The following is a 24,385-nucleotide window of genomic DNA, read 5'->3' as shown; positions in this document are numbered from 1 at the left end:
GGAAGACCAGAAGAGGAGGCAAAGCTTGGGTCCTACATGCCACTGTGGAGCCGGCACATTATTTCCTACCTGTGATTATAAAGCATTTGCTGAGAACAGCTGCCCCGATTAGCAGTCTTCAGGGAGGATAAGGGAATGAATCTGCCGCCATCTCATTCCAGAGATGTGGTCTCTGTGGAGCTGATGGTGGGATTCTGGAGTTGGACGATTCTCAACTCAGTGACCCAGCTGAGCATGTCCTCCCCCTGGTCCTAGTGCCTCTGCATGTAGAAAACCTCTGACCACAGGCTCTTCCCGGAAGTAACAATTCTGAAAGTTGCATTCAGGGCCCTCCACAATACAGCCATTCCCTACCTCAGTTAGACATGCCATGACTCTTTGGTGTCTCTGGAATATTCCATGGTGATTCCCATGTTCATCTTGGTCTGAATTTCTTTTCCAACTTAGAATCCTCTCTTCTCCTTCTTTCTCTGTCTGAATCCCACCATCTGAAGCCAATCTCCTCCTCCAAGATGTGAGCAACTCTAGTCTGTACCACCAGACAACCTGACAACCCCGAGCCCATCTCATGGTGCCCTTTGCTAGAGCAATTGAGCTCAGAATTTAGAGGAGCCCTTAGAGAGGGCTCCAGATGCCAGCCCAAACCTGGAAAGCATCTCATTTGTCCCCCCTCCCCACCTTAGGTTTATTGAGATATACAGTCATCCTCAGCATCTGCAGGGAATTGGTTCTAGGATGACCCCCCTAACCCCCAACCAATACATACAAAACTATGTGCTCAAGTCCCGTATATAAAGCTAGAGGCCCGGTGCATGAATCCGTGATAACTTGGCCCTGGATAGCCTGACATTGTAAGAGCAGTGGCCACCATTCAGTCCAGATGCCTGGTGAGGTTCCTTGGCCTGGCTTGTGCCCTCTCACAATCCAGGACCCCTCGGGGGATGTCCGAGAGCCAGTTCTGGGGCTGAGGAAGGACCGTGGGAGGTTGGCCAGCCAGGGAGGGACCGCAGGAGGACTCCAGGGCATGTCTGGCCCATCTCGCCCAGTCCCAATGGGCTGGACCCCAGCATTTCACATAGTTACATTTTGTGTGTGATTAGTACTCTTAGGATCTACTCTCTCAGCAACTTTCAAATGTGCAATATGTGATTGTTCCCTATAGTCATTGTGCTGTACATTATATCCCCAGATCTTATTTATCTTTTAACTGGAGGTTTGTACCTTTTGACCACTTTCATTCAATTCGCCCACCCCCAGCCCTTGCCTCTGGCAACCACCAACCTTATCTCTATTTCTATGAGTTTTTTTTTTTTTTTAAGATTGCATGTGTAAGTGAGATTATACAGTATTTGTCTTTCTCTGTCTAGCTTATTTCCATTAGTATATGCTCTCCAAGTCCATTTGTGTTGTCACAAATAGCAGGCTTTTCTTCTTTTCATGACTAAATAGCATTCCAGTGTGTGTGTGTGTGTGGTGTGTGTCTGTGTGTATTTTTTTCTTTATCCATCACCCATCAATAGACACTGAGGACTTAAGTTCCGTGTCTTGGCTGTTGTAAATATTGCAGCACTTCAGCATAGGAATTCCATTTCCTTCAAATATATACCCAAAAGTAGAATTGTTGGATCATATTGTAGTCATTTCTGTCTTTATTTCTTTCTGATGAACTAATTCCTCATAAATTTATTCAAAACCAGGTTTGATGGTGACACAAATTGGCTGAAATTCTGTGTAAGGATATTTTGCTCTCTCTCATACACATGCCTCAGTTTCCATAACTATGTCATTCACCTGAAGGGCCAGTAAAAGAAGTGAGAGAACATGGCTAACAGCATTTAGCTTGTTCCACCTCTGAAAATAACTAACCACGGCGATCTCCTTTACCAACCTGGGGTCGTCTTTTTCTACTAAATTTAATTGCTTCAATCCCCAATTTCCCAAATGACAGAGCATCCGGTATCCCTTCCTCAGGCACACCTGACAAAAATGGTCCAAGAGTCCCTGGATTTACTTAACTCAAAGGGGCCTGCCTTGCTTCCAGGCAATAGGCTGAGATTACAGCCAGAGAGCCCCAGGCCACGGACAGGCTCCGACCTCCTGCCATCCTTTCCGTTGCTGTGGGGTCACTGTTGGAAACTGTGCCCTGTTGTTCAGTGTGCCCTTGCTTTCACTCCAAATGAACTCAAAAGCCATGTGATATTTATTTTTAGGGAGAACAAAGGACAATATCAGTGTCTTCAGATTTATGTCTGTCTGGCTTAAAGCCCCAAACAGGATATTTTATACTCAGCTCCACAGCATGTTTCTCTGTGCCTGGATATTGGAGCCATCCTGAACCTCAAACAATCAGCCAAACCAGTCCCTGATGGACCCTCTGGTGGGGGAATTGGGTCCAGGTTATCATCCAGACTCATGCTACCTTGGAACTGGGTTCTGTTTTGGAGACCTCTAGTATCCTTTCCTGTATGACCCATCACCTTTCCATCTGAGAAGTTCTATCACATTGCATTCGCAAAGGGAAGAGGTTAGGGGACCATACAGGCCATGATGTGTAGGTTGGGATCTCAGCAGATCAGTTTGGGGAGGATGTGGTGGTTTGAGAGTTGTCAGCAGTTGAAGCCATAGATCCAGAGGGCATGGCCACTGACTTGTGTGTATAGAGGAAGAAAGAACCCAGGCAAGGGTTCCAGCCAAGATTCCTAGTGAACATCAACTCTGAGGGATAGGAAGAGGAAGACCTACCTGCAAGACACTGAGAAGAACTGCCAGGTGAAGAAGAAAATCAGAGGACTGCACTGCAGAAGGCTAGAAAAACCGCCCTCGTCAGACAGTGAAGAATGACCACGTGGCGTGAGGATGGAAGAGGAATAATTTGATTTGGCAAATGGGAAGGTATTGGCGACATAAGGTGGACCACCTTCAGGGATGTGGCATAAGACAGAGTCAGATTGAAGACTAGCAGTGGAAAGGGAAGATAAACATGGGAAGGAGAAAACCTTCACTATTTCACTGAGAAATGTGGCTTAAGAAAGGAGAGATAGGGTGGTACCTACAGTGGGATAAGTTTTAATAAGGTTCTTCTTTTCTCCTTTTCTATTTTTTTCTTTTCTTCTTCTTTTTAAAAAATATATTTTTAAATTGATTTCAGAGAGGAGAGGAGAGGAGAGGAGAGGAGAGAGAGAGAGAGAGAGAGAGAGAGAGAGAGAGAGAGAGAGAGAGAGAGGATGAGAATCATTGATTGGCTGCCTCCTGCATGTCCCCTACTGGGGATTGAGCCCACAACCTGGGCATGTGCCTTTGACTAGAATCAAACCTAGGACCCTTCACTCTGCAGGCCAGTGTTCTATCCACTGAGCCAAACCAGCCAGGGCTCTTTTCTTTTTAATGACTTGAGCTTGACTGTAGGCTTTGAGGAAGACCCTGGGAAAAGCAAGACTTAACTGATAGAATCACATACCACAGGGAATAATATCAAGAGCACAGACATGAGATTTAACCACCTTAAAAACATACCGGCTAAGATTAGTCTTGGGTACATACAAGAAAAAGTCAAAATAATTAACGCTTGCATAGAAAGATAATTTGTCTTCCATATTGCAAACAAATCTGAAGGTAGGTTCACCTGGGACACAAATTTCTTTTTATTTGTGCTGTTTATATTTTTAAGGTCATCTTATGGTTCAAGATGTCTTCTGGAGGTCCAGCCATCTCAAATGAGCTCCAGGCAAGAGGAAAGAGAAAGGAGGGATGGGAAAGAGTAGACCTCCCAGCTGAGTCTGCCTCCTCTAAGGCTCTTCCCTGAGACACCACTCAGTGACTTCTGCTTATTCTTTTTTTTTTTTTTTTTTTTACCGGCCGCGTCTAGCTCTAAGGAGGGCTGAGAAATGCAGTCTCTAGCCTTTTGCTTCTATAAAAGAAAGGTTCTGTCAGTAAGGAAGAAGAAACTGGACATTGGGTAGGCAAGTAGAAATTTTTGTCCCGGGAGGAAAGTGCAAGGATTTGCAGAAGTACATACATTTTCTGATACAGGAAAAGGAAATTCAATTGGTTAATGTCAAATAGATTTGGAATTTTTGTGAATTTCTGTGACAAGGTCATTATCAGTAAAAGGACTTATCCACAGAGATCCTTGGAAAGTGCTATGAGTAAATGAATAGAAAGCAGCCAACCAGACTGGCATATAAAAAAAAGTTGAGCAGTGCTAAGAGCTTAGCAGGAGTTGGAGATCATTGATTTGTCCTGGTATAAAACTGAATAATTAATGTGAAATTTTTCTGATATTTTGTTCAGCAAATTAGATGTAGGAGCATCTTTAAACTCAGTGTGTGTGTGTGTGTGTGTGTGTGTGTGTGTGTGTGTGTGTGTGTTTTGGATGTGGGGATTGCAGGAACTAAAAAAAGAGAAAAATTATTATATTGGCAGAAATGGACAAAGAAGGCCTAAAGGAGGTATAGGATTTTTCTTCAGACCTGGAATTGCAGGCAGGAGTCTCTTGAGCCCGGAAGGAATACCAACCAAAAGAATGGCAAAGGAGACAGGATCAGATGTGGAAATAGACAAGACTTACTGGGAGGCACAGTAAACCAATTTGGTGGAATGGGAGGGCTAATGAAGGCAATAATGGAAGGGGGATGTTGAAAGGATACATCTGATAAAAGTACAGGAGAAAGCACAAATTCTTTAGCCTTAAATTCCAAGCATATCTACCAAGCAATGAGGACCTGTTGAAGGTTATTATGTAGTTGAATGATTTAAGAAGATTAAACTGATGGCAGTTTGCTATAAGGATGGTAGACGGAAAACTGGTTTAGGAGGTTGGCAAAGGAATTCAATATTCAGGAAACAAGAGAGGAAAGAAGGGGAATGAGAGGCAATGGAAAGAAGTCACTCCTTTTGTGCTTCCAGCACTTTTCATACCGTAGACCTTTTCTCTCAATTGTGAATTCTTGCAAGTGTTTATCTCACCCCAATGGCTTCCCTCCTTCTCTCCCTCCCTCCCTTCCTCCCTCCTTTTCTTCCCTCCCTCCCTCTCTCACCCCCCTCTCTCCTTCCTTCCTTCCTTCCTTCCTTCCTTCCTTCCTTCCTTCCTTTCATTTTTCTTTTCCCAAATTACTGAGTATTTGTTACTCTTGTACTGGACATTCATTCTTCCCTGAAAATTTCAAGAAGGAAATGTCAAGGTACAAATGTCCAAACCAGTAGAGAAATTGTATGAGTATATTTGAACCAAATTGAGAGCATATGGTAGGAAGAAAGATCTCAACTTTTCCAAAGAATAGCAGAAGTTTTTTTTATGCATTTGGGGAATTGAGGGATTACATGAGGTGGGAGACAGCAAGGTGGGGATTGGATTACAGATGTCAACCAATGGTTGCTGGTGCCAATTCAATGCCAACAGGAGTCCCCAATTTGGGGTGTGGTGAAGAAAGAAACTTTATTCAGTGTAAACATCAACTGTGATACAGCAGGGCTGTGAAAACCACATGGCTGCAGAACAGCTTTGGGACCAGGCAGCCCTAGGCTAGACACCTCTCTGGTTAGATAGTTCTGTTGTGCTCCTTGATGGTCGGCTCTCCTCTGCTCTATACCCATCTGCTTTGCCCTGCTCTGCTCCACTCTGGCATTTTTAGCGGTTCAGCTCTACCTGGGAAAACATAGTCTTCAAAGTCCTCAGTGGAGAGTACACTCCCAAAGCCAGAGGGGAGTAGGTTTATATGGACAGGAGTCCACACCCCTGATTAGTCCATTCTCATGCAAATAAGGGCTCCAAATCCTTACAGTTTGATTGGTCCAAAAGGCACTGTCCTAATTGGCCAGAATAGAGCTGCTCTAATTGGCTGGAGCTGTACAGCTCTGGTTGGATGGGGAAAGCCTGAGTTCGAGTGTTTGAAATAGGATTCCAGGAACCCCTTTATAAGGGCTGGCTCAGATGGCAGAAACACAGTGCAGGCAGGCAGTTGAGCACAGGGCCAGGCAGTCTGATGCCAGCTTCTCCGTGAAGTGCAGTTTGTGTGGGAGGTCCCCAGGTCCCTGTGCAAAAATGACTGCTAGGTTCTGTTTTTAAAAATTAGAGCCCAGTTAGCCACTAGGAGCCCTTCTTAGTAGGTGTCTTTTTTCTCAGGGTTTACACAAGATAAACCCTGCTCCCTTGAAGGTGGTTATGCCTCCGAGGGGCCTGAAAGGAAAAAAGGATTACTCTGGCATTCCAAAGGTATTCGAACCTAGATGCACAAGAACAATGGACAGAGCTTGCTTAAGGCACAGATAAACCTTTGACAAAAAGACTTATATGCCTGGGGCGTAACTACCCACCATAACCTATCCAGTTAGGAATTTACGATCAGATCACTCAGTGAGGTTACTTTCTGTCACCGAGCTTGTCAGTTCTGCTACAGAACTATTCATCCCTAGAAATTTCATTTTCCTGGGGAAGTCAAACAAGGAAGAAAACCAAGTGGAATTCAATAAGCAAACAAGTGGAAGTGTGCGCCAGGCTTTAGGGGTACATGGACGAGAGGGCCTCTGACCTATTATGACCGAGAAAGTACCTCTTGAACCCAGCCTGGGAAAACCACAGGAAGTCACAGGGAAGTAGGTGAAGGATGAAGCAAAGGCACAGAGGAAGGAGGGCCTCCAGTTACTTGGTGAGCCTGCATCATAGGACATGGGTGAAAGAGTGAAGGGCGGTGAGGTGAGAGAAGCCAGCAGGGCCTGTGTGTCCAGCTACAGCATTTAGGTTTTATTCCAAACATGTTGGAGATCCCTGAAGAACTTCACATGGACGAACGACCTTAGCTTTTCTTTAAGGTTCATCAAAGCTGAAGAGTTACAATCTTAGAATCTGAAATCAGATTGAGACTAAGGTGTTACTCATGGTTCAACCACTTGGTGGTTGTGTGACCTTGGGCAAGTTACTTAACTTCTCTAAGCCCTAATTTTTACTTCTCTAAGCTTTTAAAAAAAAAGCTACCTTTTAAAAAGGTATTGTTTTTATTTTCTAAGAACTAAATGATCTATCATTTGTAGCATTCTTTTTTTTAAAATTTATCTTTATTGTTGAAAGTATTTAGATGTCCCTTTTTTCCAACCCCCTTTTACCCTCTCCACCCTGCCCCTCCCCAGGCCTTAACACTACTGTCTGTGTCCATGAGTTATGCACATATATATACAAATTCTTTGGTTAATCTCTTAGCACAGTGCCTGGCAAATAGAAAGCACTCCAAAACTGATAGCTAATCTGACATGACCTCTGGCACTGTTATTACTGTAAAAGCAGAGAGGTGTGCAAGATGAGTCAGAGATATGTACGTGGATAAGCTGGAGGAAGGGAGACTAGTTTGGAGGTCTCTAGGGTAATCTAGGCAAGAATAGTCTTCTATTTTTTTGTCCAGTATCCAGCTGTCATCCAGAAGGAATAAAAAAAAAATTGTGGAATAAGTGACAAGAAAGACTGAGCAAAATGTGATGAATGATTGGCTCAGAGAAACAAGGGAAAGAATAAAAGACAGCCGCAAGGCGTCAAGCTTGGGTGACTGCAGAATTCTGATACGATTGACACAGGGAATCCTTTCTCTTCCCATCCCTTGACTTAGCTTTCTCAGGCCATTGCTCGTCTGACATCTTTGGATGGTCGGCTGCTTTTTCAATCTCATTCGCTCGCTCAGTGACTGTGCTGTGCAGGTCTGCTGCTTTTTTCTGTCTCCAGAACTCCTTGTCCCAACTGTACTGCAGGCATGTCTGAATTTAGAACCTTCACGTTTTTGAAGTCTCCAACTCCACTTTCAAATTGGTGTTGAATACATCTCTTTACTGGCTTCCAAATATCATTTCATTTTCAGATCATGTGGATATCTCTGGGAAAAATGTTAGCATCTCTGCCCCTGTTCAGGGGCATTAATAGAATCCTGTACTTTTACAATTAATACTGTGTTTGGAACAAAATACTTTTCGGGCTTCTCCATATTGTATAACTGCTACTTCCTGTTTTGTATATGGAATTCTACTTTAGGTCCCTGATGACAACCAACGAACAACCACACTAAAGTGACGCAGCCTTTGGTCTTGTTCTTCCTGCCAGATTGGTCCTTCTCTGACTCAAGACAGTGGGAGAAACCCGGGAGTGTGGCGTGAGACCTTGTTCTAACCAAATGACCTGTCCACCATTAAGGCCTCATTTTAGTACAAGGTAATGGCAGGTGGGGCGGAGGCCACGGTTCTCTCGTTTTCTTTCTTTCCTTTTGTTTTTTCTTCTGTTCAATTTTCTGGTCACTAAAAATGCCTTACTGTTTGACAAAGATCAGAAATTTTGAGGTTGTACTGGAGGCCAGGTTCACCAGGTGAATTCTCTTTTATTTAAAAGAGAAAACCTTTTAAATAAATGTCTTATACAAAAACAAGCGACACATCATACGTGAGTGTGCAGTGCTCTCTACCAGTGAAAGCAGCAGTGTGCTGACCCACCCAAACTCACTGCCCAGGGATGCTTGAGATCCTGCACACGCGTGGGTGAGCCCGCTGCCCTGAACTAGGGAGGTAGAGCAAAACCCACTGCCTGTGGGGATCCCGTCTTGGTCTCGGCTTCACGAGGTCCTGAGCTCCTGCTAATGAAGTTAGTAGGAACTAGTGTAGACTCGCAAGTCAGAGTTTAACAGAAAGAGCTTCCACAGCCGCACACACATTCTACTCTTTCTCTCCACTGGTCACCTAGCTGTGTGCGTGTGTGTGTGTGTGTGTGTGCGTGTGTGTATGTGCACGCGCACAAGCGTGTTTCAGAAATAGTGCGTGAGAGATGGGAAATTCATTGTCTCTGTGGGAAAAAGCAGTTTCAGGTTCTCAGTGTTTTAGTCAGCTGCTTTCATACTTCTCCAGACTGTAAATAGACCCTGCGGCTATAAAGCACGTTCATAGTGACAACAAGAAGGACTCGCAGGCTCTCTCCCAATTGCCCTTTGTCCAGTAACAAATCCTTAAACACTTTCGTTTGCCTTTTGATTGCCCCTAGTGGCCACACAGTCCTACTCATCTTTGTGGGTGGGCGGGACAGGGGGGAATCTCGGCCCTTAGTTCTGTGCTGGGAACCCAGTGAGACAAAGAGCTTCCTGGGCTGGCCTGTGTGTCCGGGAGCAGGGGGTTGTGGCAGCTGCGTCCAGAGTTTCACTCCCTGAAGGGGGCGCTGGTCTCTCTTGGGTGTGGGAGAAGGGAGAGGTCAAGAGGACTGGAATGCTCACTTAGATCACCGACCAAAAGAAACCAGGAAGTAAGGAGAAATTATTACAATCTGTTCATAGCTCAGGATGTGAAAGGCAGTAGCCTGGGCTGGTTGGTTATTCATTAGCAAAAAGGAAAGAGCCCGGGGGTCAGGACTGGTCAAACTACAAAGACGGACCTGAAGTAGGGAGAGAGCTCCTGGCAAAGGCGAGATGTGGAGTTAACAGCTTCCTCTCCTTCACTTTTTCTTGGGACAAAAGGCAAGGTGACTGTTTTCTGTTCTCAGACGCTTGTCTACGTAGAGCCCTCTTACTTTGATTCTTGTTGTGGGATTCCTAAGCAGGCAAGAAGAAAGGGCATCTTGCCACTGAGCAGCTGGCCAGCTGCCACTCGGTACTGTTGTGGGACAGAAGCTACAAGCAGGCTGGCGGGTCTCTCCAGGAAGCCAGGTGTGCCTGCCCGACAGCCTGGGAACTGGTGCTGATTGCAGAGCTGCCGGCGGAGGAAGAGAAAGTGAATCTGCAGAGACAAAGGGAAGAGGGAGAGAAGCCCCTCTCCCCTCCTCTCCAAAGGGGAGGGCAGCATGGGCAACATCTGCCGGAGGCTCTGGGGGTACTTGAAGCCCTGTCTCCCCTGCTTCAACCGGGAGACAGGCAAACAGGTGGCGCCTGAGAACATAGAGAGCCCCTGCCCCGCTGAGGCTCCCCGGACGCAGGGCTCCTACTTTGTGGCCCTGTTTGACTACCAGGCTCGGACTGCAGAGGACCTGAGCTTCCATGCGGGCGACAAGCTCCAAGTCCTGGACGCTTCCCAAGAGGGCTGGTGGTTCGCCAGGCACTTGGAGAGAAGGGGGGTCCTCTCCGGCCAGCAGCTGGAGGGCTATATTCCTTCTAACTATGTGGCCGAGGACAGGAGCCTGCAGGCAGAGCCGTGAGTAGTGCACACACACACACTCTCATTCTCCATTCTCTGAGGGTGGGCAGTGACTTTTCCTACCTGTCTGCAACTCTATCTTTTCCAAAGAGCTGCCTAGAAACTATGAGGAAGTCCCGGCAGGAACCTTCTAATTGAAACACACCTCCCACTTCTAAATGAGAGCGAACTGGGCAGGCTATTGTTGTTGAAATGACTTCTAGTTCAGTGGGTATACCCACAGGCTCTGGGTGTGTCTTCGTCAACATCAAAACATGCCTTTAATACCCTACTTTTTCCTTGGCTGTAAAATAAGTCAGGCCCCACTTTAACAACAGAACTGCACTTCTTTTGCAGGTATATTGTAGATCTTCTTTCCTTAAGCCAAATTTTCAAATCTAAAGCCCCCCCCCCCCCCCCCCGCCACCAATCTCTCAACATTTAAAGCATTATCTCTAGTCCCAAGTTGAATCATAATCCTTTTCATTCTGATAGACACAGACAGGTCTAACTGACATAAAGTATCATTTAGAAGATGCTGCTAGTTTTTCACCACATTTTCATGACTAGACATTTTTCTTTGAGTCCTGGATAGGAAGTTACGCTGTGTAAATTATGATATCTTTTGGTATTTCTTATGATTAAAAACCTGCCAGCTACACATATTCAGTAAATTTTAACCAGAAAATAATGACAAGATTTCCCCAGAGGAAGGGGTAAAGATTTTATTCTGATATTTGAATAAATGTTTTGAATTATGGTGGACCCAAAGAGGAAAATTTCATGAATTATTTCACTTATCCATCCATCAGCCTTGCTATCTATTCATTCATGCAAGTGCTAGGCACAGTAGTGGCATGTGAGTAGGGGAAGGGGAAAGTTATGGTAGTGGTGGTTGAAGATGAAGTAGATAGAACATGGTCTTGACAATGGAAACTTGGGGTATGGTGGGTTAAGAAGCAAGTGGGGCCTGTCATTGGGCCTAACCTCATTTCTGCCTGGTTCCAGTGAAACCCAAGACTGGAATGTCTGTCAGGGTTTATTTTATAGAATGGATCCTTAGTAGAGAAGACCTTGGGATTCACTCATTTTCTCTTGTTTTTCCCTATGCGAGCTGCAGTATCCCTCACTGGCCCAGGGGAGAAAATGGTAGGGGAGACCCATGAGTGTTGTTGCTGCTTTCCAAACTCAAATACAAAAGTGTGTTTGGCAATTTTTGAAATTCTTTGCAACACTAAGAGCCTATAAATGTTGAGAAGGGTTTTTATTTTAGGCTCAATAGAGTTGAATTGAAATAGAGACTTTTGCCCTGGCTGGTGTGGCTCAGTTGGTTGGAGCATCATCCTGTGAACCAAGAGGTGGCGGGCTGGATTCCAGGTCAGGGCACATACCAGGTTTCAGTTCAATTCCCAGTTGGGCACATGCAGGAGGCAACCAATCTATGTTTCTCTCTCTTCCTTCCTCTTTGAAATCAATTTGAAAAAAAAAATAGACACTTTTGAAGAGTAGAATTGATCAGTTCTCAAATGAGAAAATTACCCGCGTGAATATTTATATGATAATCTATAGGGGATATTATTTATTGAGTGCTTACTTACGTGCATTTATATTTCATTACTATGATTTCTGTGGTATTATGTATGTTTTATCCTTATTGTAAGATAGGCCATTAGAATAAACACTATAATATTAATACTAGTGCCTTGAACCCATAATCTACTACATTTAAATCTGTTCAATTCATTTAACTGCTTAGAGCCTCTGTTTCCTCATCTGTAAGGTCTCTGGAGTCGCCCAGACCTCTGGATTACCTGATGCTTCATGTGTAGTGGTTCAGCTACACTCATACTTGACATACTTCAAGAAAGTCTGTGGAAGACAAGCAATTAAACAATGACAGTGTTCCAAGGTTCAAGCACAGTGTCTTTACTTATTTAGATTCTCCATAATAAACTGAACAAAAACCAACTCAAACATGGCTATTTTTTGATTCCCAGGGACTATCTATAGCCAAGAATACTTTTTCCCTCTGCACATAAGTCCTGATCCTTCCTCTTGGAATTAGTTCTCACAGCAGTGTTCCCACATGTCATTACTGTCCCAGGTCTTCATGGCGGGCTTCCCTTCGAATCTTCACATCCAGTGGAATAAAAACTTGATGCTGTGGCTGTGCCTCCTGGCCAGAATGGGCCACTTGTTTCCTGCCGGGGTCCAGGGGTTCCCAAAGGTGTGGACGGAGTCAGCGAATAATGTTTTACACTGAGACAGCGTTCAGAACTCTCTAGCTCACTTTAGTCTCCGTGGATCTTCCTGTGCCTGGCTGAGGCCACAGAGAAAGATCCCAAGGCAAACTGAGCCTTTATTTTATAGTGAGAGGTAAACAGGTAGTGGTTACCAAAGTTACACTGTTCTTGTGAGTTTCACTTGTTTTTGTTCTTGTTGCACTTCCCTCAGCCCATTAGCTTCCCAGGTAAGATCTAGGGAGCATCATAAGGTCAAGCCTAATTATGCTTAAGAGGACTGTGCCCTCTAAGCTGGGACTTGTTTGTGACTTTGCCAACAGGTCAGTCCAAGGTTTAATCCTATATCGGCTCCCCACAGTTTCCTTCCGAGTGCACACTGTGGCCTTCGCCTGTGAGCCCAGGTTCCTAATGAGGGTCTTGCCACCAAATGGCTAACCTGCTTCATGACTTTTAGTGCAGGTAGCTGTAGGCTCCAGAATACCACTTCACTTCAAGCAGAAGTGATTTTATCTTAGCAGTCCTCTGAGTGAGGGTGCCCAAGTGGCCCACACAGCAACTTAATACCTGGAAATTATACAAAACGACTTCCTTTAATATCTTTCTTCACTGAGTTTTTCAAACATTTTCTTCATTTGCTTTTCTTATGAATACTGTTTTTGTTTCAATGAATTTATTTAAATGTTTGCTTTGTCTCTAGAGATATATCCTGGTGTTACTTTTTGATGAATAAAAGTCAAGCATCTCATCAAACTGATATTGTCAAAGTAGACATAATGTTCTATATGATAAAGCAGGACTAATTTTTGTTAAGCAACTATTAAGTCCTGTTCACTAGGTCTTGATGCTCCTAAGGAAAAAAACAAACAAAAAACCACACATACACACCAAAGATTTGCCTCTATTAAGTCTGTCCGGCTAACTCAGAAAATTCCCTTTGGATTTTCTAACTGCTAGTACCACAGTGAGAATCTATATGGTAAATAAAAGTCAGAGCAATCTTTGAGTTTTTCTGGTGGATCTCAACTAGGTTCAAACATTAGTAGTATAGAGTTCTAATTGAAATATAATGCTGGTTGCCCTTTATGAATCTGGCTTTGTCATGACTTAGCTGTGTGACTTTGAGCAAATTATTTGACCCTCTGCCTCAGTTTCTTATCTGTAAAATAGGAATAAAAAGAACACCTTTTTTCCTAGGATCGTTATGTGACATAAATGAGATTATTTGCACAGAAAGTGTGCACTGTAGAGAAACTGACACCTAGTGAGGCCTTAATAATGTTATTTATGATTTAGTTGGGCAGCTTCTCCTGCATTTGTCTACATGGACCGTATGCCTCCACTCTAGCCTCAGCTCACATGCTGAGCATCTTTCAGTGTTTCTTCCACCCTTCCCCTCACCTGTGATCTTGGGTGGCTATTCTCAGGCCTGCAAACCTCTCCCTCCTCTTCTTTTTCTGACCAGCTCTCCTGTATCCTTTAGGTCTCACCTTGTTTGTTCCTCACTCCCTGCAGCCTTTCCTGACATTCTAGACTACATTAGGTGCTCCTGCTTAGAGCCTTTAACCTCCTTTGTCATTATTGCTTATTTATTCTCTGCATGACTATAAGCTCAGGATGTGATAGGTAGGAAGGGCAGCCATTCATTGCCTTGGACCCCAGAGTTTAGTGTGGTGCCTATGCATAATCAGCACTCATCAATGATGGTTGGGTAAGGAACTAAATGAGTGATTGCTTATCTACAAATCTCAGGTATTTTAAAGAACAGCTGACAGAGCCATCTCTTTCCTTCAACTGTTCCTCCCTGAGTTGCTTTTTTGCCTACCAAGAAAATCAGCTGAGTTCCCTCATTAAAGGCATATGCTTTTTGCATTCTTTTCTCAGTGAATTGTTCATGCCTTAACTTTTGGTTAGACTCATAGTCATAATAGTATAATTTCCAGGCTCCCAGAAATTAGTGGCTCTAATTCACCCCTGGAGAAAATACTTAGGGGTCACAGACACATGGGAATATTCTTTGTAATGCAGAATGAACATGGGGCCAGGAATAGATTGTGAATCTCATTGAAGTGGTATCTAAACATATTATACATATTAAACTATACTGTGGTTATATTTAGAGTAAAGGAATTACTGGTGAAAGATTTTAAATGGACAGAAAACCCAAACCCAATTTACAAATTTAATGTTATTGGTCAGACTTGTAAGTTCAGTTTTGTGCTCAACATGCATAATTTCAAATTATTATGCAAATAAGATAATTTTCAGTGTGCATATGTTGAAAGTTTGACTATTTTACTCAATACTGCATGAATAGATTTTTCACTTGTACAGTCTAAAACATTACCAAACAAAATAATTTTATGCTCTTTTTTACTAGTTTTCTTACTAATTAGATGCTTATTTTTTTTTTGGTAGCATCTTCTGACTCCCATTTTTAATGGGCATTCTTAGCCCTGGAAGGATTGGGCCAGTTTTTCTGGGGAAGGTAGTTATGCAGATTAATAGCAACTTGAATGGCCTGCTTACAGCTATTTTCCTGAAGCCTGCAAATTTAGTATTAGTTTATGTAGGTATTTCTCTGAAGATTAATGTAACAGAAGAATTTTGCTAAAACGCATAGATGCAAATGTAGAACACGTGATCTATATTTCCCACCTTCTTGCTTATTTGGCTTATTTCAAATGCTATAATAAACTATCTCTTGTGTAAGATCTTTTTGTCATGATGCCATTTTTTTCTGCAAACTTTTTCAGTTAGATTTTCTCATATTTAAAATGGAATTAACTTAGTTTTAGAATCTTTAATATTTTTATTTCTTATTTTTATTCATGTGGCATATTTTATACTGCATTTAAATTCAAACTAGGTTTCTGAGTTAGATATTTTAAAAATCAATACTGTTCCTTTTTTAAGGGTAAAAGGCGAATGCAATTCAAGAAGTACTCTTATTGCCCTGCCGGTGTGGTTCAGTGGTTGAGCATGGAGCCACGAACCAGAAGGTCATGGTTCTATTCCCGGTCAGGTCACATGTCCGGATTGGAGGCTTGATCCCCAGTAGGGGGTATCCGGAAGGCAGTCAATCAATGATACTATTTCATTATTGATATTTCTAATCTCTCCTCCCTTTCTCTGAAATCAATAAAAACATATTTAAAAAGAAAGTACTATTATTAAGAATGTTTGCAATTTAAGAAATGTTATTAGTAAGAACTTTTGAACTTTATATTAACTATCTAATTTGAAAGGCATTTAGAACCTTATATCAAAATAAATATTTCCATTAGCTCAAATGTTGCCTATAACATTGTTGCCATGTGCTGGATGATTCAGAAGAATCCCATATGGCTCCCATGAAAGGCCAATATTGTTGATAAACTTAAAGTTACTCTAATGCTATTCTGATTCTTCTGTTACTTTTTGCCATTTTTGAATGTTAACTCTTAAGACATACCAAGATTCCCATTACAGGAGGAACATAATCCTATAAGCCTGTGATGCTTGCAAAGTCACTGCCAGGAAGTGATCTTTGGAGGATGCCTGTGTCATTTTTGTGAAGTAAGACTCAGACCACTGTCTCCAAAATCTTTTTGCATTTCCAGTCATTGAAGAAGATAGAGTCTATGAGATTCCTGTATTCATTCAATACACTTTTTGCATATATTTACTTTATTAAAGGCACTGATTTTTTTGTATAGTGGGAGATACCAAAATGAAAAAGACAGTGTGTCTTCTCTAGAGAATTTTACAACCTCTGGAGGTAAGACTGATACCAAAAAATGTATGTCTCTGTCCTTCAGCCACAGACCACCAGGACCCACTATAGTGGTTTATTATTCATTGCAGGGAGCATGCACTATGGACAACAGCGGAGCATCTCAGTAAGAGTGTGTTAGCAAGGACGCATTATAGCATTTGGGGGTATGATTTTGGGGAGGGTTTAAAGAAGCAAGGCTTTGCTGTAGACTGGTTGCTGTCAGGAAGTGGCAATTAATATAAGATTGGATATCTGAGTTTGAGATTAAAGCTATAATTGGTAAAGAAACAGAAGTTATTTGTATTAACCAAGATAAGTGAATGTTTAGGCACTTTTGTGGTTGGATAATGTCCATGTTTTTATGGGTGCTCGGACTTGATTAAGAATGATCTGATCTTGTTTTTCGATCTGTCATGGTCACAAAGGGTCCTGTGTGATGTTGCTGTTTTGTGAGGTTGTTAATGTTCAGCAGGGGACAGCAAGGCCTAGCCATAAGTGCCCGGCCAAATCATGAATGTTAGGGGCGCTTTTCTCTTTTTCTGGCTAGCAGACGTCAGGTGCCGATGAATGCTGTAAGAGTAGAACAGTGTCTGCCATGATGCATGTAGTTAAGAAATTGGTTAATGGATGAATGAAAAAAAAAAATGTGGATAAATGTGTGCAAAAATAGGAGAGATCAGTTCTGGTTTAGGGAAATCACACCCTTTTTTAGGGTTCAGCTCACATGGCCCTCTTCCAAGAAGCTTTTTCTAAACTTCATAATTCGTTCTCATGGTTTTCTGTTTCTTGTGAGTAGAGCCATTAGTTAATAATGACTGATGTTTATTGAGGGCTTACCATTGGACTACTCACCACACAAATAAGTCCACTTGTATTGCCTTATGCTAGTATATTACAGCCTTATGAAGAAGATACCTTTATTACCTCCATTTATAGATGAGGAGACTCCAGCTAGGGTAGTAATCGGCTCAAGGCTACACAGCTAATAAATCATGGGACTGAGAGCTTGTTTTCAGCCTGCCTCTAGAGCTTGTACTTTTATCATATAATGGCTACTTGTAAGATTTCTATCTTTCACATGAGACTGTGGCATTTCCTGTATCATGTCTGGAAAACTATTTAAGACAGTGTTTCTGCTCCAGAGAATTTACAATCTCAGGAGGTAAGACCACCAGTTTCCTCCTGAAATTGTCAATTCCCTGTAGTGGAACCACTGTCTTATTCAGTTTACTCGGTGCTTTTTAATTGGACAATTCAGAACAAGCTGCTGAATATGGAGGATAGGAAGTAAAAGTATGTTCAGGAATTGATAAATTGCATGGTTAGGTGAAGTATTCATGGAGGGAGCAATGAAAAATAAATCTGGAAAAAGAGGTGGGGACGAGTATTTGGCAAAGACCATGTGTACCAGGTTGAAGAGTTTAGATTTTGTCTGATAGGAATTAAATGGAAAGCAGATCTTTGAAAAGTCTGTGATGATGTGGGAATGAACTGGGGAAGTGAGAAGCCAGGCGGGAGTACGGAAGTGGAAGTAGTTCCAAAGGTGCTCGGCATGAGGTTATAAGGGTTTAATTTTGGCCTGTTAAAAAAGGCAAGAAAAATGAAGAGTAGGGATTAGAACAATCTCATGAATGAAAATCCGGAAGACTTAGGGAAAGGAAAACAATTAATTTTTTAAGTACTTTTGATTTGCTAAGCATACAGAAATATATACATGAGCTAAATTAATTTTTATAATAGCCCTGCAAGGCAAGTTTTCTTATTACTATTTTAAGGGTGAATAATTGAAACTCAAATGTAAATAAATCCAAGAGTATTTTTATCTGTTAAATAGATGCAGGAAAAGAAAAAGAGAGAGGATTTAAAAAATATGTGACTTTAGACATGGTGAAATATTAAAAGGAATATACATTTCATAAAGTAACTTTTATTGTGGCTTATGGTTGAATAGAAAGACAATACATTCATTTTTCAGCATGTTGAAGTACTAGTACTTCATCTCAAAGAAAATGTCCAGGAGAAATTTAGAAATATAAAAAGTGGGGCAAAGAGACAAATCTATTTTATAAAGGTGGATTTTGGAAGGCATTTACAGAGGTGTTTATAGATGTTACAGGACTATAAGAACCACAGAGTATTATAGATGTCAGAAGACTATAAGAATCATGAAGTAAGAAATAAAAAACAGAAGGGACCAAAGATCAACTCTTTAGAAATGCCCATAGTTTAGGTAAGTGGTTTGTGTAGATTGTTCATACCTCCTTGCATCCATACTCTTTGGTACTCTACTCTCACACAAACTGTCAGGTTGGCCAAGTGATTAACTTTGGCTAATAGAACAATATTAAATGTGACAAAAACAGAGATTGAAAATCGCTTGCATGTTGGGGCTACCTGTCTAATTGCTCTTAAACTTACACAACTACCATGAAAAAACCCAAGCAGATCTCCTGGAGGATAAGAGGCCATGGAAGGAGAGGCCCTGTTTGTCTCAGCTGACTCACCAGCTGACCAGAATCATGGTCGAGCCCAGCAAAGATTAGCAGAGCTCATCCCAATTTGCTCACCTTTAGATTCATGAATTAACGAAGTAGTTGTTATGAAGCAAAACCTAATTAATGCAGGGAAGACAAAGAGACACTGAAGAAACAATGAAGAAGAATTCATAAAAGTAGGAAAAAAACAAACATCTTTTTCAAAAGAAGAAGATAGAATGTTGAGAAAGAGGTTTTAGGTCAAATGCCAGAGAAAGGTCAGAGGATGAGGAAGAGGGAAAGACCATTAGATTTACTGGAAGATTACTGGTGACACTAAAAAGCAGTGTCATAAAGTAATTATGGAAGATGGCATGCAGTGAAGAGATGGAGTTGTAATGGGGGAACTTTATATTCTGTTCTGGGGCTGCACTGGGAGTTTTAGGCTAGGTTGAGCCACAGAAAGAGTGTTGTATGATAGGGCGCTACAGATAGAACATGGGTCCATCCCTGAATGAGTGTGAGGTCCAAAGGAGTAGGTTTGTTTGGTTGGGTTTACAGAAGGTTTTGTCCTTTCTAGGACATAGAATTGGGTAGCTTCCAACCTCTTCTGGTGGGTTTGGATATTTGGTATTTGGAGGTTGGGGCAGAGTGAGAATAGGTTGAGGGTTCACCTTTAGCACAGTTTGGCCTCCCCAAAATTGTTAGAAAAATAAAATGTTTTTTGCTTGGGTGCTATTCTCCCAAGTTTGGGGGTCATTCATGTGGAAAGATCAAGTTAAGTTCCAGGTATTAAAGTAGAAGCAGCAAATATATGTACCTTTTAAAGAAGTTTGTCTTCAAAGGAGAGAAACTTACTTAGAAATATGGAATCGCTTTGAAAGGTGCTAAAAATACTCAATACTTAATTATATACATGGCATTTACATTTTTAATACTTTTTTCCATGGTATAGTAATCGTACTGTTTTCAAAACAAAAAGAATGCACGCAGGTCCACTTATTCCATTAATGTTTTATACATAAAGCAATACATGGTCCTCTTTGGATTTCCCTGGAAGATAGATGGAGAGTGGGGTAGGTAAGCCCAAATTGCCTTCTATTGTATACTATGGTTATAGGATATTTCTTTGTTTAGTTTCAGGCTATTACAATACAGTGAATACAGTGCTGCTGTTTCAGATAAAAATAATACAAAATGGACTCAATATCTTGTATCTGTGTATGCAATTGTTGATAAGAAAACAGGCAGATGCAGGTGTTGATGCTGAATCAGCTGGAACTCTCTGCTATCTCTTATCTAAAGCCTAAATTAAGGAAGCATATAAATATAGGAAGTCATGCTATTTATTTAGTAGGTTCTGGTAAAATGGTAGAAAGCAAAATGGTTACATGATCATTAGTGGAGATAAAAATCCCAACAGATGATTTTACACTTACAACAAGTTTTGTGTGTAATGAACCTCCTGATAGCTTTTAAAGCATAATTACCCATTTTCTAAAAATTTTAATATTGCACAATATTCTAGTTTGTCAATGGCTTATTTTAACTTTATTTTTTAAATAAATGTTTGATAAATACAAAAATATCTGCAACTTTAAGATAAGTTTTAAAGCATGATGATCAAGGAATCTATATATATAAAATATGCAAAGTGTCCCCTTGGGAGTTCGACCAAGAGACTGGGAGTTCAATTGCTCACTATGACATGTACTGACCACCAGGAGGTGGCGCAGAATGAAGGCCCTGGCAGGCAGCCAGCAGCTGGGGAAGGAAGGCCCCGGCTAGCAGCCAGAAGGCCCTGATCGGCCCTGATTGCCGGCCAGACCCTAGGGACCTCTAGTATCCATATAACCAGCTAGCCCATGACTTAAAGCATTATCAATAATGGGCTTATAAGTTTCTCCCTTGCCCCATTACCAGTTTAAAACCTTTTACCTAGAAAATGTTGGTAGAAACTCAATTTCTAATAGCAAAAAACTGGAATCAATCCAAATAAGAGAGGGAATAAATTGTGTTTTATTTATTTATGAAATATTATACAATGGTGAAAATGATTGAGATGCATGCAACAGCATTGGTGAATTTGGAAGCATAATATTGAGTGAAAAGAAAATTTTAAGAGATTGCATATTGACTCTATTTTATAACATCTACAAATAAAAAAATCCAAATAATACATTGTTTGAGCATGCATGTTAGTAAAGTGTGAAATAAAGTATGGGAATTATAAACAGAACTATTTGATTTACTCATTTGAGCGTTATAGATTCTATACTTCTGTAGACTATTTAAAGATATGATTAGAAGTCACTTATGTCATGAAAAATAAAGGATAGCAAATCTGTTGGCCCAAAGGTCAAATATAGATATTATGATTGAACATATGTAGTTCATGACTCTACCTTCCTCACATAAGTGTGTTCACTGAATTATCCTTTAATATTATCCTCTTAACATAAGTAAGAAAGACATAAAAAGATACATCTTTTCCAATACCTGTTGTCATTACCCACTATGACTTTTGCATTACCCTTCCCCTACATACCAATGACAAGAATCAACCTGTAGACCATGGACTTCTAGTGGTTCCAGAGATAGGCCTGAGACAGTTCATGAACCCTCCAAAATTGTACATAATATCTGTGTGATGTATATTTGTGCATTTCTTTAGGATAAGGGATTATAATATTCTAAAAGAATCATATAAAAAATGTGTAAGAACCCGGGTTATAAAATTAGCATAGGCAAAGTTTGTTTGTTTCCCTTGAAAAATGAATTCACTTCCTTATAGTAGTTAACAAGAATTTATTACATAACCCTTTTTTTGTTTGTTTGTTTTTTCATTCTTAGTTACCAGGAAGCTCAGACTCCACAATAACCATGTATGATCTTATCTGGCTTATTTTCTTCCTTTTTTTTTTTTAATTCTCCTTTTTTATTCTTGTTCTATAGAACATATATTAATTTAAAAATGTTTTTACTGACTTAGAGAAGGGAGAGAGATATAAAAATACTGATAAGAGAGAAACATCGATTAGCCACCTCCCATATGCCCTCCCACCAGGTATTGAGCCCACAACCCGGGCATGTGCCCTGACAAGGAATTGAACTGGTGACCTCTTGGTGCATGGGTTGATGCTCAACCACTGAGCCACACCAGGCAGGCAAACATATATTAAGTTTTATGGAGGTCTGTTATTATAACCTACTTTAATATATACACAATAATTATCAGCTCATATGTATTTTATGCTTTAGAAATTTAAATTATAAAGAAAAATGTTTATATGTTTATATTTAATTTATGTACTAATTAAAAATCACTTTTGAAAATTATCTTTCTGAGCTTGGTTGAGACACTTAATTGTAAGCCAAACATGAAAAGTTGAATACAATTAATGACTATTGGCCAAACACCTACCTAGCTACTGCTACCTTACCTTGCCCCCAGTTTGCTTTCCTATCTCTAACAGTGGTTGGAACTCTTTCCCTTGTCTCTTACCTTGTTCATTTTATTTCTTTTCGGTTTCAACCAGGCATACGTTTTTATCTGCTGGAGAATTCGACACAACCTCCTCCCCTTTTTCCTTGTTTCTGGGATTGTAGTCAGTGTGTGTTTGTGTATCTGCGTAAGGTTCATTCTAGTTATCTCTCGATCTGCAGAGTGAAGCAGTGAAGTGCCCTTAGTAGGGGCCCAACCCTGTGTGAGACTCGTGTGCATTAGAGGAGAAACACACAAGGAGACTGAGAAAAAAATAGACACAAAAGGATGGAGGAGACACAGTGGTTGAAAATGAACCAACAGAAGATCCCATAAGAAAAAAAATAAAAGCGAATGTTTAAGGAAAACAAAGTGAGTGTGTGAGAAAGTAGAGAAATTAAGAAAAGGGATTGATTAGTTGACAGATAATAGTGTGGCTTGGTTTCTAGTTGCCGGAAGACTAGATAAAGATACTATGCTAAGAATGGACATTGATTAGAAAAATGGGGACATGTAGGGAAGTGCATGATTCTAGGCCTCGATGATTGCAACTTAAAAAAATATCCCTGGAGCTTTTGCATTTGTGTTACATAAGGATTTATACCATGGAGGCTAGAACCAGATGCAACTTTTCAATTCAAGCTTCACTGTTGGGTTCATAGTGAAGAGAATAAAGTGGTGATTGAGTCATTTTCTTCCCTTTTTTTACCTTCTTTCTACCATCCAAGTGATATATTACACTTATTATCACTCACGATGTAAAAGGAAAACAACCCTCCAAATATTCATACCTATTGTACGGAGTGAAGCCAGGTAAGTAACTTCAGGGACCTAAAAATGAATTGACCTCTTACATTGTGGGCAAATTGGCTAAAAGCAACGTAATAATGATTCAAGAAGTCTTTTACATTTGCTACTGGAAACTGAATGTATAGGCAAAGGTGGTCTGTAGGGGATTAGAGGAAGTTAATAGTCTTGCTTGTGACTTAGCATGTGTCACAAAAAAATTAATTCCATACCTGGGTGTGTCTGACATTCTCCATTAGGGAAAACCTGAGGATTTGTTATTCCCTGATTTAATCATCAAAGAAATACTATGTTAATAATAATAAAAACAAAGTTTATTCTGTTAGCATGTTCACATGTAGAATATGAAATTGCTTTTTGAGGAATTAAAAGAATAAATAACTGAACATAGTGTTAGGGTCGCCAAAGGAGGTACACACGGGGTCAAAAGCGGTAAAGAATGATGAATTTATTAGGTCATCTGGAAACCAGATGGGCTGAGTCCCCAAATGGCGCCAGCCCCCAGGACCGGGGAGTCGGAGATTTTAAAGGACTCTAGGAGGGCTTTTTTGGCTGGCACTGTCTGGGCCATTGCGGATCCTCGGCAAGTCCGAGAAGAAAGTTACTGGTCGGTTGCAAAATGATCTAAAGGTCAGTTTCCAAGGGGAGAGAGTATCGATTTGATTATTTGATCAGACCTAACACATATATCAAGGCAGGTTTACATAAGCTTCTGTATAGTTATGTTGTTGACTATTCCTAGGACAGAGCTGACCTTATCTGTACATTTACATTGGCAGTTAAGTATGATATTTATCTGGCAAACCTCTATCATTTATTTAATGGGAAAATACTATATTGTTTTTCTTTTTCAAAGGAATATTTTCAGTTTATGTGACTTTGAAAGTCACTTAACAGGAGCCAGTCTTCAAATGCAAAGGAAGAACATCTCTCCCAGGAATCTTTGTTCAACACTTCTGGGAAGATAACATACTTCAAACAACATTTTTAACCTTCTAATTGCATTGTTGCAACTGACAGAGATCATTGAACACCCTGAGTGATTTAGTTTTGGACAAGGAGTATTACGAGAAAAATAAACCTAGCTTGTATTTTAAACCTATGCTTTTGTCCATTTGACCTATTTAGCAACTTTTGGTTGCTATAATTTTGTGCCATCATAGAAGAAATAGGAATATAAGTAATGAATGGTTTAGTTTGAGCCAGCAGAAGTAAGTCAGTATATTTGCTGAGGGCAGTCCAAAGTAACTGGCAAAGTTCACTGCATTCCTGGGCTTACTTTATCTACTGGATCTCCTCCGCCTGCTGAAAGAGAGGAGCAAATTATCCCAGTGGAAAGAAGCTTTGTCCAAGCAAAGAAGGAAACTTTGTCATTTCTCCTTAGATTGCTGATCTGTTTTCAGAAACAAGGTATTTGGTGAGACAAACTTAACTAAAAAAGAGCTGACAGGTGGCCGGCCTGTTCCCTTTCTGTCCAGATACTTTCCTTAGAATGGAAAACCGA

At 40.9% G+C, this 24,385-nt stretch overlaps 1 protein-coding gene across 1 annotated transcript in view; it reads left to right on the top strand.

Moving 5' to 3' along the window:
- Positions 1–9,790: 9,790 nt before the first annotated feature.
- FRK (fyn related Src family tyrosine kinase) overlaps positions 9,791–24,385 on the top strand; it is a gene marked incomplete at its 5' end in the record, with an annotated part of 85,206 nt that continues 70,611 nt past the window's right edge. Inside the window, one exon of the mRNA XM_081094983.1 lies at positions 9,791–10,137. Coding sequence (XP_080951109.1) covers positions 9,791–10,137 — 347 coding nt within the window. The remainder of the gene's footprint in view (positions 10,138–24,385) is intronic.

Source organism: Myotis nattereri, assembly GCF_964212035.1.
Source record: "Myotis nattereri genome assembly, chromosome: 6".
Taxonomy (NCBI): domain Eukaryota; kingdom Metazoa; phylum Chordata; class Mammalia; order Chiroptera; family Vespertilionidae; genus Myotis; species Myotis nattereri.
Note: the sequence above shows the minus strand (reverse complement) of the source record. Positions and strands in the feature narration are given on the sequence as shown.